A 17,188-nucleotide genomic window follows, 5' to 3' on the forward strand; every position below is an offset into this window, starting at 1 on the left:
GGGGAACACGCGCCTGCTAACATCAAACAGGCCTGCATCTGGGCCTCAAGCGGGGGAACACGCAAATGAGCGTGTCTGCGGGGACAATTACTGCAGTCTCTCCTACTCGCTGTCACTCAACTCTCTCATTAAACGGATTTACACGCGGCTGATAACTCTCTCATTCAACGAAATTACACGCGCCTGCTACCATCAACCAGGGCTGTAGCCCGGCTCAGGCTGAGAATCACTACACCAATTACACGCACCTGCTAACATCAACCAGGGCTGCAGCTGGGCCTTCTCCGTCCCGATTCTAATGAAACAAAAAATGTTGTCTACCGTGAGATTTCAAAATAAATTGCCCTTGCCAAATACACACATTACACAATTCTATTTCATACCCGGGCAACGTCGGGACGGGCTGCTAGTTATATCATAAAGTGATTTGAAATCATCTCAACTAGCTCTGGGTTACAGAGACCTGCATGTTGTATACAATCTTGAATAAAAACAGTTTAAAAAAAAAAATCTGGCCAGGTTCGGGTGGAGGACCATACCCGGCTGCTGCGCCAGAAGATCCTCCTGAAGAGGCAGTCTGATTGGAGGATCGATGGCATATGTAACAACTCGGGACACCAGACTCTTTGTGCCCAATCCAGAGCCACAAGAATGACCTGTGTCTGGTCGTGCTTGATCTTCTTCAGCACTTTGGGCAGAAGTGGTATAGCCAAAATGCGTATAGAAGACCGCAACTCCACTCGCGACGAAAAGCGTCGCTTAGCGAGTGCCGCCTTGGAAATTCCAACGCGCAGAATTAATGACATTGTGCGTTCTCTTCGGTGGCGAATAGATCTAACCAAGGCTCTCCCCACTCCTGAAAGAGACCTTGCGCCACCTCAGAATGAAGACGCCATTTATGATGCATCATGCACCTGCTGCTGAGTTTGTCTGCCCGGGCGTTCAGAGAACCTGCCAGGTGTTGAACCACCAGGCTTATGCCCTGATATTCTAGGCCATATCCAGAAACGGAGAGCCTCTTTACATAGGGTCCATAACCCCACCTTGCCCTGTTTGTTTCAGTACCACATGGTGGTTGTGTTGTCCGTGAATACCTGCACTACTCTTCCTGAGGAAAGGAAAGCTTTTAGTGCAAGACGGATTGCCCAAAGCTCTAGAAGGTTGATGTGGAGCCCGGACTCCACCAGAGACCAGAGGCTCTGATCTCCGCATCTCCCATGTGGCCGCCCCATCCCAGAAGTGATGTATCCGCCACTTCTGTAAACTCTGGTTGGGGAAGGGAGAGGGATCTGCTGTTGACCCAATCCTGGTTCGCTAGCCACCACTGCAATTATCGTGCAGTGCCCTCCAAGATCTGAACGCAATCGGACAGATTCCCCATATGCTACGCCCACTGGAACTTCAGGTTCCACTGCAGAGCCCACATATGCCACCTAGCATGATCTACTAGTAGGATGCAGGAGGCCATGAGGCCCAGCAACTTCAGGGTCATTCTCACCGAAATCCGGGATAGAGGCTGAAAGATCAGAACCATAGCCTGAATAATCCGGACTTGCTGCTCGGGAGGATATGCCCTAAACTGCGTTGTGTCCAGCACTCCTTCGATGAAAAGGAGCTTCTGAGAGGGAATCAGCTGTGACTTCGGCACGTTTATAGTGAACCTCAGCAAGTGCAGGAGGTCCGCCATAGTCTGGAGGTGGGAGAAGACTGCCTAGGGTGAGCCCACCTTCAACAGCCAGTCGTCGAGATAGGGGAAGACTGGAACCCCTGATCTGTGTAGATGAGCTGCCACCACTGCCATCACTTTCGTGAACACCCGAGGGGCGCTGGTAAGGCCAAAGGGAAGCAGGGTAAACTGTAAGTGCTCGTGGCCTACCATGAACTGCAGGTAACGCCGGTGGGCCGGCAAGACAAGTAAGTGAAAGTAAGTGTCCTGCAAGTCCAATGCTACCAACCAGTCACCATGGCCAGAAGGCAAACAGGACTTGAGCTAGTGTCAACATTTTGAACTTCTCCTTCCGGAGAAAGCGGTTGACGTTCCTGTGATCGAAGATAGGACGCAGGTCTTTGTCTTTCATGGGCACCTGAAAGTAGTGGTAATAACAACCACAACCTACTTCTGGGGCAGGAACTCGCTCAATGGCTCCCTTGGCCAAGAGAGTCGTAACTTCCTGGCGGAGAAGGTCCAAGTAATCCTCCGACATGCAATGGAATTGTGGTGGCATGGATTGAGGGGTAGTCTTGAAGAGGAGGGAGTAGCCCCTTCGAAATAACTGCAAAACCCACCTGTCTTACCTGATGGTTTGCCAGCAGGAAAAGTGATGGCGGATCCTGCCGCCCACTGGCCACTGGTGTCCCTGAAAGGTCAGACTAGGAGGATTTGGAGGCTGCTGCAGAGGGGGCACTGGTGGACTGGCTCGCCTGCTGGCCGCCAGACCCACAGCGCTGGGTCCCACGTCCCCGGCTGCGCAGAGGTTGGGCAGCTTCCATCGGCTTGTGGCTCTGGGAGGAACATGTCGGGGCACCCCTTCCGTAGCAACGAAAGGGGCTTAAAGGCAGACTGCATGGGGTGAGATGTAGTCACGAGGCCCAAGGACCTGGCCGTAGCCCTAGAATACTTGAAGCACTCAAGTGTCTGGTCTTGCCTTGTCGCCAAACAAGAGCATCAAAGGGCATGTCCAAAAGTGTAGATTGGACATTACCCGAGAAGCCAGTGGATCTCAGCCAGGTGTAGCGTCTCAGGGCAACCGATGTTGAAATAGTACTGCCTAGCGAGTCGGCGGTGTCCAGCCCACAGCGAATGGCGAACTTTGCTACATCTCTCCTTTCGGCAACCGCACAGGAGTGTGTGGACCGGGTCTCCTCGGGGCACTGTGGCAGCACTTGCTTAACCGTATCCCACACAGACTGGATGTAACGGCCCAAGAGACATGCAGTGTTTACTGACCATAGTCCTAAGCCTGCCGAAGAAAACCTCATCTTCCCAAGGTGTTCCAGCTTCTTGAAATCCCTATCTGGGGAAGCAGTAGGGAAGGAGCCTTTGGAAGTAGCGGCTTGGACTACCAAGCTCTCAGGGGTAGGATGTTGGGAGAGGGAAATGGGGTCGCCCGGAGCCAGGCAGGGGTGTCAGGCAATGATCCTATCCACAGGAGCCCCTGTGCTGGGCTTGGAACAAGTGCCCAGAAGGCTGTCCGTGAGGGCCTCATTGACTGGCAGCAGGGGCTTCGAAGAGGCCGCTGCTGGCTGAAGCACCTCAGTCAAGAAGTTAGTTCTGACTACCACTGTAGGAAGCTCAAGGTCCAAGGCCTCAGCGGCCCTACATAACACCATAGCTTAGGAGGCTCACTCATTCATAGCCACAGTAGAGGGAGAGCACATGGCAAGGTCTGGGGAGGTATCCAGACTACTGGCATCAACCAATTCCTCTCTCCAGTCCGGTTCTTCAAGTTGGTCTGCAAGAGGGTCAACAGACCCCTCCCAGTCCTCCTCACCATCTTCTGGCTGCCACTCAGGGTGATAGGGAACGCCAGGATAGAAAATTGGCACAAAATTGCCGATCGACGCTGGTACTGGTGTGGGTTGACGCTGGTCTGGCTCCGTATTTAGGCTGAGGAGGAGACCAGGGTCGACGCCGGCTGGGGAGCCCACCGGCATCAGAGGCAGTGGTGTTGTCGTCAGGTAGGCCAGCGCTGATCCGGAGCCAGGCACGGAGTCGCCGTCGACAAAGGCCTAGAACCCGCAACTGAGTTCGCGGGGCCCGATGGCGGACCAGAGAAGTTGGGCTGCCCAAAGATGGAGTGGAGAGCTTCATAAAATGCACAAAGTTGGGCAGGGGTCGCTCCAGCTCCCGGAAGTGGGGGGGGGGGGAGAGAGAACTCAGGGCTGACCCAGCAGGCTCCGCGGATGGAGCCAAAGGATGACGACCGTCTGCATTCCGCATCTCGTCGGCCGACGGACAGGGAAAAGGCGAAGGGTGACGTGCTTCTTCTTGTGCTTCGACGTACCCGAAGACTTCGGCGAGGAGTGGTTGTGATGCCTCTGCGACCTCCCTTTCGAGTGGCGCGGAATCGACTGCTGGGCCTCCAGAAGCTTTCGGGACCGCTCCCATTAAGTCTTTGGGCCGTGGCCTGACAGTTGGAGCAAGACTTGGTCACACGCCAGAGACACACTAGATGTGGGTCCGTCACCGATATCAGCTTGTGGCAGGAGCCACAAGGCTTGAAGCCGGTCCACCAATGTAACATCCCTATGCACCAGGAGTCAAACAACTCAAAAAGAAGTCGACAAAAAGTTGGAAAAACAGTTAGTCAAAAAGTGACTAGGATACCACTATCTCCGGATCTGCGCTGGCTGGCGCGGAAAAAGAAAGAACTGATGTCAGCGCGCAGGGGCGGAGTCTCAGTAGATAATCCAACGTCTTCTCCGGATCTAGTCTGACGCCTGGGGGTAATTCTAAGGTAAGGAATCCATAACTAATAGTCTTTTACAGATAGGAAAAGCTTAGGTTAGGTGTCCTTTCATAATGATATTGCATAGGTAGAAGGCAGATAGCCAAGGATAGTACAAATACACATGCTATCACTTCATCTTCACCAACGCACTCAACCCCAGTGGTGCTGCACTTACCCAGATATTGAATTACTCTCTCACTCAACTAAACAGATGACTCCACGCATACCGCTGGCGCATCAAACACCTTCACTGCAAAGCCTTACACACCACTGGCCCAGCATACCTCAAAACAGTCTCCTTTTCACTATCCTTCCAGACATCTTCACTCAGCAGGACTCATACTCACACACATCACATGCATAAGAAGCATTAGAAGAGAGAGAAATGACTTATCCTAATTTGCTCTGAAAGAGCAGAATGACCTGCCCCTAAAAGTGTGGCCATTTCTACACGTATTGCATTCTGGACAAAGCTGAACACTCCATGATCAGCCTGCCTGCTTCTGGGTTGGTGACAGGATACCCTCCTGGGCGATACAGTGCATCACAAACAATACATTACAGGGAACTCTGGACCCATCGCTATACGTATGAGTGACATATGTGTCCTGCATGCCATGCTTATCCTCAGTCAGAACATAGGAGATGTTCAGTTTACTGTATGACAAGTACATTACAGTCCCAGCACTACACATAATGGTGGACAGGACATATGCACGTTCTCACTCACTACTCTGTCAAAAACTCTTATTTTTTATTTATTTTTGGCAAACTTAACACCTGATGGTGTCCAGCGTGGTGTAACATTGATTCTGCTCACTTTCCCATAATGCCCTACAAAATTTGAAAGTGCGTACTTGGCTAAGATTACCTATTCATTTATTTAAATTTTGTGTTGCAAATGTATGAAATCTTTTGAGATCCACAAATCGACAACCCACCAGCGTTTCCATGTGTCTCCACATACAAATTGAACCCAATGTTTGTGGATGGCCCTACATTTACATTTTGGCACAGAGAAGGGTGTGTTTTAGTGAAAAATATGATGTGTCTATGTTGCATTGGGGGCCCTTTGCTATTACGAGCATTAGGCCGAACCACACAAGTGAGGTAGTATTTTTGCGGGGGGGCTTGGGGAATGCTGGGTGGTAGGGAAATTGAGGTTCCTCGCAGTTTCCATACGTTTTCCTCACAGAAATAAATGGAAAATGTGTGCTTATAATTGAATGTGAGGTTTGAGTAGATTTCTGGGTAAAATTACCTGGCGAGAGACATGCAAGTCACGCACTCCTGGTAGTCTAGTTTTCACAAATGTGAAGGTTTGCTAGGTTTCCCGAGTTGTCAGCTGAGCTAGAGCCCAAAATCCACAGCTAGCCACATTACAAAAAAATTATGTGTGCTCATTACAAATGTTGCGTTTTGGGTCCTTTTCTGTCATGGGCACTACGTGTGGGTAGCCACACAGGTGAGGTAGCATTTGATCACAAGTCCGGGAGGAAAGATGCGTGGAGGGAAGTTTGTGGCCCCCTGCAGATTCCAGCACTTTCCATCACAGAAATGTGAAGAAAATGGGTTTTTTAATTTTAATTTTGCGGTTTGCAAGGGATGTGGGGTAAAAACATGCAGGGAGGGCCACGCAAGTTACCACACCCAGAATTCCCCTAGGTGTCTAGTTTCCAAAAATGCAGAAGTTTGCTAGATTTCCTTAGATGTCGCCTGAGCTAGACCCAAAATCCACAGCTACCCACAGGGGACAAAGGGAGGTTTCAGCAGGAAAATGTGATGCGTAAATGTTGCGTTTTGCAGTGTTTCCTGTCTCGGGCACTAGGCCTACCCAAACAAATGAGGTACCAATTTTATAGAAAGACATGTGGGAACACAGAATAGTAGAACATTTGTGATTACCCATTTGATTTCGCTGCATTTTTACCTTCCAAATATAGGTCAGTGTGTAAGAAAGAAGACATTTTGAAACATACCCTCACATGCTAGTACAGGTACCCACACATTGAGAAAACGTACACATAACCACTGTTCCTAAACTCCATATATTGAGTCCATTTCAGACATACATTGGTTTCCTTGCTACCCATTTTTCACCCTACATATTTAACAGTATGAATTGATCTATACTTGGTACACAATCAAAAACATTGTACAGGGCAGCCCAGTTGTTGGCTCTGGGTACCTCGGGTTCTTGGAGTACCTACAATTCCTATATTTACCCACAACCAGATGGGTATAGTGGACGTAATGGTATATTGCTTTTGTAAATCGATCATCGTGACAAAAAGTCACAGAAGAAAGCGTTGTCACAAATGGTGTTTTTTTCCTACTTATTTTCAATATTTAATTCAACAGTTAGTTTCTTTAAGAAAACCATGAGGGATCTACGCATATGAACCCTTGCTGAATTTGGAATGTTGTCTACGTTTTAGAAATCTATAGCTTTTCTAGATCACCCATGAGTTTCACACTGCTTTCCATCACAAACTGGAAGTAGGTCGAAAGCACAGAAAAATGCCACAACTGTGGTAAAAGCATACTTTTTTTTTATTCAGCTCTGCATGTTCCTGAAAGCTGACAAGATGGTGAATTTAGGACAGCAAACTGTTTGTTGATGTCCTATTTAGGAAAAGAACCAGACACTTATCTAGAGAACGTTGTTCCTATTTTCCCCCCAAAAACCCTCAAAATGTAGCTATATTTTGCTAATTTTCTTGGCCCCCTCAAGGGGAATCCACAAACCCTGGGTACCTTTATAATCCCCGGGATGTTTTGGAGTGGATACCCTTATGTGGACAAAAAGTTATGGAGGCCTAAGAGTGAACTACCCCAAATAGCCAAAAAGGGGATCAGATCGGGTGAGAAAAAGCCCAGCAGTTAAGGGGTTAAGCAGAAGCAGCACTTTCATACACTTCCACTACTGCACAGATCCCATTCTGCTTCTTAGCAGTCACCTTTGAACAAGATCTATTCTTAGTCCCAGTTTGTTGTCCAAAAGGACAAAATCACAGTTTGTGAAATATATAAAATATGAAGGAGATCATCCACGCTTTGGAATTTCACTAGAGGTATTGTTTATCATGAAATACGACTTCCCACTTCTGGAGTAGAGTAACATTCTTTCTTTAAAAATGTAACCAACCCCCTACATTTGGTTCTCTGTTCTTTAGGTGATTCAAACACATCAATCAAGACTCTGTCCTGGGTTCCATGAAACGGTGACATAGTTCAATGCACTCTGTCTCACCCAGATGCCATTTACAAAACATTGATATCCTAACTCCTAAACTGCTACTTCAGAAAGAAAAGTCCAAGTATATGAAATCTTGTACAAGCCTCTTACATATGTCTTCCCTAACCCAAAAGTAGTACAGACAAATTGTAAAAAAAACACAGATACTAACTGGTAGGACATGCACCATACTTTGCAAGTAACTGATCCTGAATTTGTAATAATGCCAGAATATCCTTCACCTCAACAAATGACTCAAAGCCCAGCTCTTTCGACAAGTTGTCAACTAACTATTAACTTCTTACACCTTGGTCTCAATATGCAATCAATTTGTTCTTCTTAACCATTGCAACAAGGAGAAAGGTTGCCAGAACAATAAGGACACTGCAATGTTCTAATCATGTTACATATCTTCCATTATATGACCATTTATATTGGGGAACAGCCTATAAAAGGGGTTTCAGGTCCTTTTTTTCCAAGATAAAAAAGACTTAAATTAAGATATGGCTGGGCCCACTATGAATATGTATGGCACGAAAAATATGTGAACGTAGGAATGAATCCATGGAGAAAATAGTTAGACCGTATCTAGTAAAGGCCCTAATCACACATCTCAAATTCCATTCTATTTTATAAATAGCTTTGATTTAAATATTGAAACAAATATGTGAAGTTCTGAAAGAACCTTAGAATTTGCATAAAAGCTTCAGGTGAATGCAAACAATAGGTCAAACATATTTAGACTCATGCATGCATAGCATCAGCAGCTCAGCAATCTCAAAAAGTCTATAACCAAACGCACCCAAAATAGTGACTGCTTAAATATTAGTATTTTCAATCCGTTTTTCTTCAGCACTGGCAAAATGGCACAGCACACCATTCCAAATCAGATGTTTATAGCTACGCCTACCCTTGCTAAAGAAGTGGAGGAGGGACAGGAAGAGGAAGAAAGCAGAGGGTATTCTTGCAGTGAGGAATTGTCATTCTGTAGAAAGATTTCAGCAGAAATAGAGCTCATGTGATAGACGTGCTCAAAGTTTGCTGGAGGTGATATCAGAGCAGAGTGTCGAGAGGATGAGGGGGGAGGAAATTCATTCTGTTATTTTAACAAAACAAACAAGAAAAGGAAGAAGAAACAGATTACTTAGAAGATCACCACTTTATGGTTGTGATTTTATATTTACATACATCTTCTTAAATATTTACACTAATTTAAAATAAATAAAAAAGGCAACTTTCAGCTTGCTCAGGTTAGCAGTGTTCCACTGTAACACATTTCCCTAAATATTCTCATAATACCCATTTAGTATTTACATCACAGGCCTTACAGCGAAGATTTATTGTAAGTATTCAATACACATCATCACAAAATGCATATTTTAAACATGTTTTACCAGTGGTAGATCCATGAGAACTTGCATTCCATCCCCAGGTCCCATGTGGGCAACATGGTTGAAATTTATTGGGTTGGATATCATTTTCGATCGTTTCTCTGGGTCTCTAAGCATCTCTCTGAAATGAAAGGAACATATTGTGCTAAACATATTTGAAGCTAAATCAAATACAGTCATACTCCAACACTTATGTTTGTAAAATATTTTCATCAATATGAGATTATAGAGTTTATCATTTTCTCACACGGGATGGAGAAACTCACTTTTGGCAAATAGGCTTGATATCTAAAGGAAAAGTCTAAACTCTGTCACTTGAAGGATATCTCTATTGAGTGAGATCTACATATACCATATACAACATTCATGAAATCTGAAACATAACAATTGTAAAAGGTTAACTTTTGCAAAACCTGTTTAACTTGAAGCATAGCTCTTCAGTGTGATGTCCGAGCCTCTAATGAGTGAGTCTTCCAAACGGTATATTTGAAATCTAAGCCATAGTCTTTGGGTTTAACATGTGGGCTAGCACCGTAATTCTGGAACCTAGATATTACTTGAACAATACCCCATCAATATTAACATATTCAGGGTTTGGTGGGGAACAGAGCCCTCACTTAAAGGATGGTTTCTCAAAAATAGGAATTTCACATCAGAACCCTGCTTTAAAAATCTTGGGTATGCCTCAGTGCAACAGAGACATAAGTGTGTATCTCACAAGGCATCCCTTAGCAGTTGCCTTCGCTATAAGCAGCAGCCACACCAGTGGCGGCTTTCTGTGTTGTTTCTGGGGAAAAGAAAATCACCCAGGCTGGTGACACTAAGGGCCATATGTATCAAGCAAAATTGCGATCGGAAATACCGAAATTTCCATAACTTCGGCGTTTGCGATAGCAATTTTGTTTAGTGGTATGTATGAGGCAAATCTGCATGCAAAATAAGGAATCACAAAATTTGGGATTCCTTATTTTGCGATTGCATTTAAGGAATCACAAATTTTGCGATTCCTTAAATGCAATGTAAGAAGCACCAAAAAAGTGCAATTTGGCCTTAAGGAATCGCAAATTACCTCCAACTTCAAGTTGGTGGTAATTTGTGATTTCTTTGAAAAATTCACTTTTTTGCATTTTTCAAAGTGCAATGTGAAGCACATACATGCCCTTAGGGCATGTATGTGCGCCACATGTGCACCCATGCTTATTTCAGGGGTGCAACAGGGTGTCTCCTTTTGACACCCTTGCACCCTTGAAATTGCATTCTCAATTTGCTATTCTCTAATTGCTAATCGCAAATTGAGAATGTCTTTCCATTCATTCCTATGGGCCTCTAGGCCCATAGGAATGAATGGGTAGGTATTCTTAATTGCGAATCGCAATTTGAGATTTGCAATTAAGGAATATGTAGGCTTCGCAAAATGTATTGCAAATCTTACATACATAGCATTTTGCGATTCTCAAATAGCGAATCGCAAAAAATCGCTATTTGAGAATCGCAAATGAGGATTTTGATACATATAGCCCCTAAGTGTCAGAACAGACAAAATCATGACAGCATACATGAATGATTGGATGCAGAAATCGATTCAGGCTCATGGTTTCAGGGCCATGGAGAGGATCGTTAATAGTCAGGAATGTCTTACATTTCAGCACTTTTAACCGATACCTTGCTGCTGGGTTGACAAAATACCTGTAAATAAACTTTTGGTCCTGACTGCTGGCATGCTATCTAAGCTACGTTTAATTAAGGGCTGCAATGTTTTTGGTTCTGGACTGCTTGAAAGGTTCTGCATTCAAACGACAGTGCTATTAATATTTAACTTGCACTTGGGCCGTAACTGCTGCCTGTCTTTCTAGAGTTGTGGATTGCTGTGGTTCTAAAAATTGGATTGCTTCCTAGCTGTTTCTGATAGACGCTTCAGTTGTGTGTTTATATTTACTTGGGTATCTACGCTGTTTGCTTCTTTAGGTCTAGTGGATCATCATGCGTGACCACTGCCCACTGAGATAGATGAGTGGCAATTCCATCTGACTGGATGCTTCTATTGCAAAGGATAACAAGCAATTCTCTCCATGCTTTTTCTGGCTGGTGTTCAAATAACATCCATATTAGGGCTTTCCTTTAAGATGTGCAGAGTTCTTACTGCTAAAGACAGATGGAGGTTTGCCTTCATCTGGTCAACCTCTCACATTTAATGGGCCTATGTCTCAGTCCTCCCTTTTCGGCAGAGTAACACCAAAAAAGACACTCCTTGTCGGAGAGCTCATGTTTACGTTAAAAAAATGCACTTTTGATCTAATTCGACCTTTAAAACGACAATGCTCATAATAAAGAGAAACCTTTTTTTTTGTTGCACATTTCTTATTGTTATTTATAACAATAGGAAACCAGAAATGCAAAGTTAATAGATTTTGGTTCTAAACGGCTGTGACCTAATCTGATTTCCTCTTGCCTCTAAGGACCTGTCACCATAGGGAAGACACCTGTGGCCCACTTCATTATGGTCTGACTTGAGAGGACAACTGTTGCCAGACAATTATGTGAGAATCACAAGGTGAGGGGTTTTCGCTCACCACAAATGTTGGGAGCCAGGAGTGCATGCTTGATTACGCAGAGGTTATTTGCTGCCACAAAAAAAAATGCTTGCCCTCTAAACAGCTGTGATCATTTTGTCTGCTTATCCAGCTGCCTGAGCTTAACCTTTTAGTAGCGCACACACAACACTGCAATGCTGTTAAAGTGTCTTAGAAAACAACATCATTTATGTTCTTTTGGTCTGGCAGTAGCACAGATGGAAGGAGGGCAGTCATTAATGTAGATGGATTTTTAGATTTGACTTGATAGTGTAACTGTCACCAGACCTTTTAACCTACAACAATATTACTCTACAGTTTTTGGCTTCCACATAAATACATATCCATTCCTGTGCTTTTTACTTGTAATGTTTCACGTTACCATGTAGCATTCCTTTAAGCCAGACCTATTGGCATTCCCAATGATTGTTTTACTAGGAGGAAGGAGCAGTATAAAAAGTGGTGTGCATGTGGGTGTGTTTGAGGAAGAGAATAAAACAGCGAAATAAACAGGGTGAAAGAGGAGAAACTACAGGGAGAGGCGGTGAACTGTGGGTGTGTGCATGTGTCTGTGAGGTAAAATGATAACAAAATACAAACTGGTGAATGCAGAGATGACAGGGATATGAGAGGGTAGTAGGGTGTGTGTGGTGTGTGTGTGTGTGTGTGTAAAAGAGAGAGGTGATAGATATACAGTAAGGACAACTTGAGGTCTTGGGGTGTGTGTGTGAAAATGAGAACATTTGTGCCGATATACATAGCTGCATTCCTATAGTAAAAGAAGAGCCTCCCCTCCTCCGATCAACGTCCACCAGCAGAATATGGAGCGAAGTGAAGGGGCTTTGTTATGCAGGGCTCAGTTCCTGGTGCTGGAAGCGCACATTCGACTTGTACTCTACTTTCACTGGATTTACACAGCATTAAAACTGAAATATGGGGACGAGTTAAAGGACTCCATGGGTACTATCTGCACGGGAAGGGCCCAGTGTTGGCAATTAGAAGAAAGTAATGGGTAAGGCATGGGAGTGAGGCTGTACAGTGCTTGCAGGGCATTCTGTTTCCACAGGAGCGTCTCTGTCGTAGGATGGGGAAGTGTGTGTGTTTGTGGATATGGGTGTAGGGAGCTGTAAAATGCTCTCAAGCAGCTCATTTTATCTCAGGAGTGGCTCTTCGTAAGCCACCGTGTATAATTGGGGAAGGTAGGGTGGGGGACTGCAAAGTGCTCAGCTGACGCTCTGCTTCCACAGAAACAACCCAGCACCACCGTGAAGAGGGGTAGGCTGGGTACAAAGTTTCCTAGACGTCAGTTATGTGGATGAAAAGTAAGCTGAATCTAAAATAGTGAATCACACCCATGTGAACCATACTCCACCTTAGACCCAACGATATAGGTCCTAAACACTTTTTTCCCTACTTACCATGCTACCTACAACTGGAATTAAACAATATGCTACTATTTCACCTTTGTCAGTTAACACTATGCAATAGTTATAAATTAAGGGAGTCTGAAAGGCAGGATATCAAATACAAATGTATTGATCTATAAGCTAAGCAAGAAAAACAGAAAATTAATGAGAATCGGATACCTACTTTCAGAGAATGCAAGGGGGCGAGGCTAGCCGCCATGCTGTACAACTCGCTCTGACAGAGCGCTCTTCCAGGGCCCGGGCAACGACAGGCATCCTGTTGCCCAGACAACCTTCCTGCACTTGAGGGTATCGGCGCTACCACCCTAGCATCCCATGGCACTGTTTTGAGGCCTGGCTGGATCTATCCCAATATCAGTCAGTACTAATGTCCGTGCTGCTGAGTGCAGCCTAAGATGGTGGCTGGAGGACTGGCTGGGCCAGTGGAGACGGCTCACAGGAGTGGGCTTTGATGGCCCCTGGAGGGGTTGACCCACCTGATGACCGCCCATAACTGCCTTTGGCGCATGTGGACAAGTGCCCTTTCCCCGCCATGTGGTTGATAAGCCACAGCACACCAGTGACCGGCCTGGAACTCCCCCGACTGCCACTGCTCCTTGTTACCAGCAGAGGACAAACTTTTCTTCGTCTCTGTCACAACGTTTGAAGAGGAGCTTGCCGGGCAAGCACCGGGTAACCTGTAGTATCCCCATCCTGCTGCAAACTGACTGCTCTGTGGGAGACTACTGACTTACAAACACCTCTCCCCGGGAACATGCGGGTCCTCCGATAGTAGCTAACCACACTTCTGCCCTGCGGATGGAGCGTGGTCTGGGTGAGAGTGGCCTCCACCTGATTTAGCAGTTAATAGGGGGCAGACTGATCATAATACACCTGCCATGGCTGCCCATCTGGTAAAGGGCTCTGTACACTGCTCTAGCCATCGCTGTGGGTAGTGCTCTCACAACAGCCTGTAGGCTTCATTCCAACAACTCCTTCTCCTTGATCTCAGCTTGGGGAGGTCTCAACACCATAATGAGGATGCTGCTATCAATACACCCGCTCGCGGCTCCCCCATCTGAAGCCAAGTTGACACTATACGTGCTGCCATTGGTTCTACCAGAGATGCCCTCAAAAGCAAAATAGACTTCCTCCATAGCGAACACTGGAAAATGGCTGATCAACTCTGCCTGGTTCAGGCAGACCTTACGGTGCTGGGCAGCTCATCCAAATCTCATATGGATGAGCTGGGCACTCTGGGTGGCAGGGTCAAAATATTGGAGTACTGGACTGAAGATCAGGAGGGTAGGACTAGGTGGAACAAGGAAAGAGTGGATGGCCTACCTTAGCGCATTGAGGGATCCATTACCAGCTTTCTGGAGGACTGACAGCAGGGAGTAGTTGATCCTGAGGGCCTGTGTAAACATTACACTCTTGAGAGAGTGCCGCCAAACCCCCGCGCCATGGACACCTCCACATTCCTATGGTGGTACGCCTACTACATTATCGGAATTGCAACTTTATACTTCAACTGGCGCAGAGTGCTGGAACCTTCGCAGTGGCCAATGCACATTTATCTATGTTCCTGAAACTTCACTGCTGCTGTGCAGTGTCAAAGGGTAACTTTCTAGACCACTAAAATAGAGACTAAGAGAATTGGGCATTAAATATGCCTTACTCTTCCCAGCTAATTTAAAGGTTTCAGCTTGATGGAAAGCCCACTTCTTTCACCATCCTGGATGCTGCATGGCAGTGGCTGGATACCTATGACTCTGGAGGGCCCCGTAGGCGCAGAAGCTCCCGCCGGGGAAGACATGAGGGGTCATGCCTTACACAGCAGAGGGGCAGAGTTGGAGCTGTGGTGATGGCTGCAACATTTGCACATTCTGTAGGTAGTCTTGGAGGAATGGCTAGCTTACAGGACAAGTCTAACTCGGTCATTGGAAGTGCCACTGGATCCAATGTCAGAATGCTTCTACCTAAAGTCACACGAGGAACATAAACTCAGGGGAGAGGATGTGGCCTCACGGGCTAGGGCGATCGATCTTAATCTGGGTTCGAGTCTCGGCAAGGATGCTCAACATCCTGTGATTCTGGGCAAATCACTTAAGCTCCCTGTGCCTAACAAAAATTAATGTGTCCTTGTGTAACGTAACTGGTGCTCATGTAAAGCACTCAATACCTTTGGGTCAAGTGTGCGCTATATAAAACTTTGAAAAAAACTCATTTGATTGTGACCTCTATGTCCATCAACTTGCTTTACTTTTCAGGTTGTTGTTCTTCTTCTTCTATTTGTTCCGGCATTTGCACATGAGATGAATCGGGTACCTTGCTGTTCTGCCAGAGGCCCGGGCTGAATGGTCAGCAAGGATACTGCTCGACTGAGTCTCTATGCACCAAACACAGATAAACAAAATTTACTTAAGTCATGGTTTTTAAATCTCTCCACACCCTTTGATGCTTGAGGCTGGGTGGGGGAACTTTACCTGTAAAGCTGACACGACCCTCGATAGATCCCACTTGCAGCTGTCTCCTTCCCAGACTCATGCTGCAGCTAAATCTTTCCTGAGGTGGAAACGGGTGCAGGGATTTGTGGATGTCAGGAGAGAGCATTACCTCCAGGTAGGGGAACATTTTTATTTCTCAGGAAAGCATGACCTTTTTGTATGGTTGGACTCATTACTTTGTAATGGCTTAATATGCAGCAGAATGCCCAACTCCCAGTACCTTGCTAGAACACATTCAGACCACAATCCATTTTTATTGACCCTGCACTGAATCCCCCCAGACCACCGATCCCATCGTAGAAATTAAATACGGATAAAGGCTCGATCTTCTGTAGCAACTGCTATTTGTGATTATCTTTTGGAGAATGAAGGTTCTGCTTCCTCTGCCCTGTCTGAGTGGGGGGAATTCAAGGTGGTAGACCAGAGACCATGCATGACAGTGTCGACAAAGATCCACACGCAACAGATGTAGAAGATTACCCAGCAGGAAAAACTGCTCAACACGCTAGACAGTGCAAGGCCTCATGACTCCGCTGCACATCAACAGATACCAAGTGCAAGGGAGAAGTTGCTCGAGATACTGGAGAGATTAAGGGGTATGATTATCGCCAGTACATAACCAAAGCACAAAGCGAGGAGGCCAAGACCAGTCGCCTGCTCGCTAACGCCTCTAGATCCCAAACACAGATATTGTTGGTTAAATCTGGGGGACTTAGGGTATACATCAGGCAGACACTAATACCCACCTTTACATAGCCCCACCAAGTCGTGATCCCAAAGCTTTGCATTCCTATGTTCTAAATGCCTGGACTCGCAGAGTGGGACAGGAGATTGCCACCATTTTGGGCAGAGACATTCAGATGCAGGTCAGAGGGGCCCATCAAGTCTTTGGCCCTGGGGAAAGTACCATAGGCTGACTGCTTACCAATTGAATTCTATTCCGTATATGCAGACGTCTTAGCTCCCAGACTAACCAAAATCTAGAATACTACGAAGGATATGGGTGCCCCTCCTCCCTCCTTGCTAGAGACTCTGCTTGCCCACTCCTGAGGAGCAGTAAAGAGGAGGACCTGACTTTCTCCTTTAGACTGCTCTCAATCTTAAACGTGGATTATGAAATCCTCAGCAAAATACGGATCACTATATTATTATCCCAGTTACAGGATCTAATACACCTGGTTCAATCCGGGTTTGTCACAATTTGTAGCACAGCCCCCATTTATAGGCAATGTTTACCGTACAGATTTAGATGCAGGAATAGTGACACTGAAGTCTTTCTCAGTGGTTCAGACTGCGATAACTCGCCTTCGGAGGGTTCCAGCAACTCTCTGACACTCCCAGGATCAGGGAGCTTGGTTGCAATTCTGTGTGCAGGACCTTGGCCCTTGGTGCTGCACAGCAGAGGTGGTGGTAGCTACATTAAGACTTTAGGCTATCAATTAGACCCAACAGACTTCTTCAGTTGTTGTGTCCCTGTGCTGCGAACAAGAGGCCAGTCGGCTGGCCCTTGATTTCTCTTGGCTTGCCCGGGCTCTGGAGACAGCTTCCCCTTGAGCAGGACATGGCAGGCACAGTCCCTCTCTTCAATAGCAACCAGGTGCAGTCTTCAACGGTGCTGGTTCTTC

General features: G+C 46.1%; 1 protein-coding gene across 1 annotated transcript in view; it reads right to left on the reverse strand.

Moving 5' to 3' along the window:
• The window catches only part of CDC42BPB (CDC42 binding protein kinase beta), a 709,648-nt gene that overhangs the window by 41,492 nt on the left and 650,968 nt on the right, over positions 1 to 17,188 (reverse strand). The window contains exon 34 of the mRNA XM_078660224.1: positions 9,084 to 9,201. Within this exon, the coding sequence (XP_078516350.1) occupies positions 9,084 to 9,201 (118 nt within the window). The remainder of the gene's footprint in view (positions 1 to 9,083; positions 9,202 to 17,188) is intronic.

This window comes from Lissotriton helveticus, chromosome 9 (genome assembly GCF_964261635.1).
Source record: "Lissotriton helveticus chromosome 9, aLisHel1.1, whole genome shotgun sequence".
Classification (NCBI taxonomy): Eukaryota; Metazoa; Chordata; class Amphibia; order Caudata; family Salamandridae; genus Lissotriton; species Lissotriton helveticus.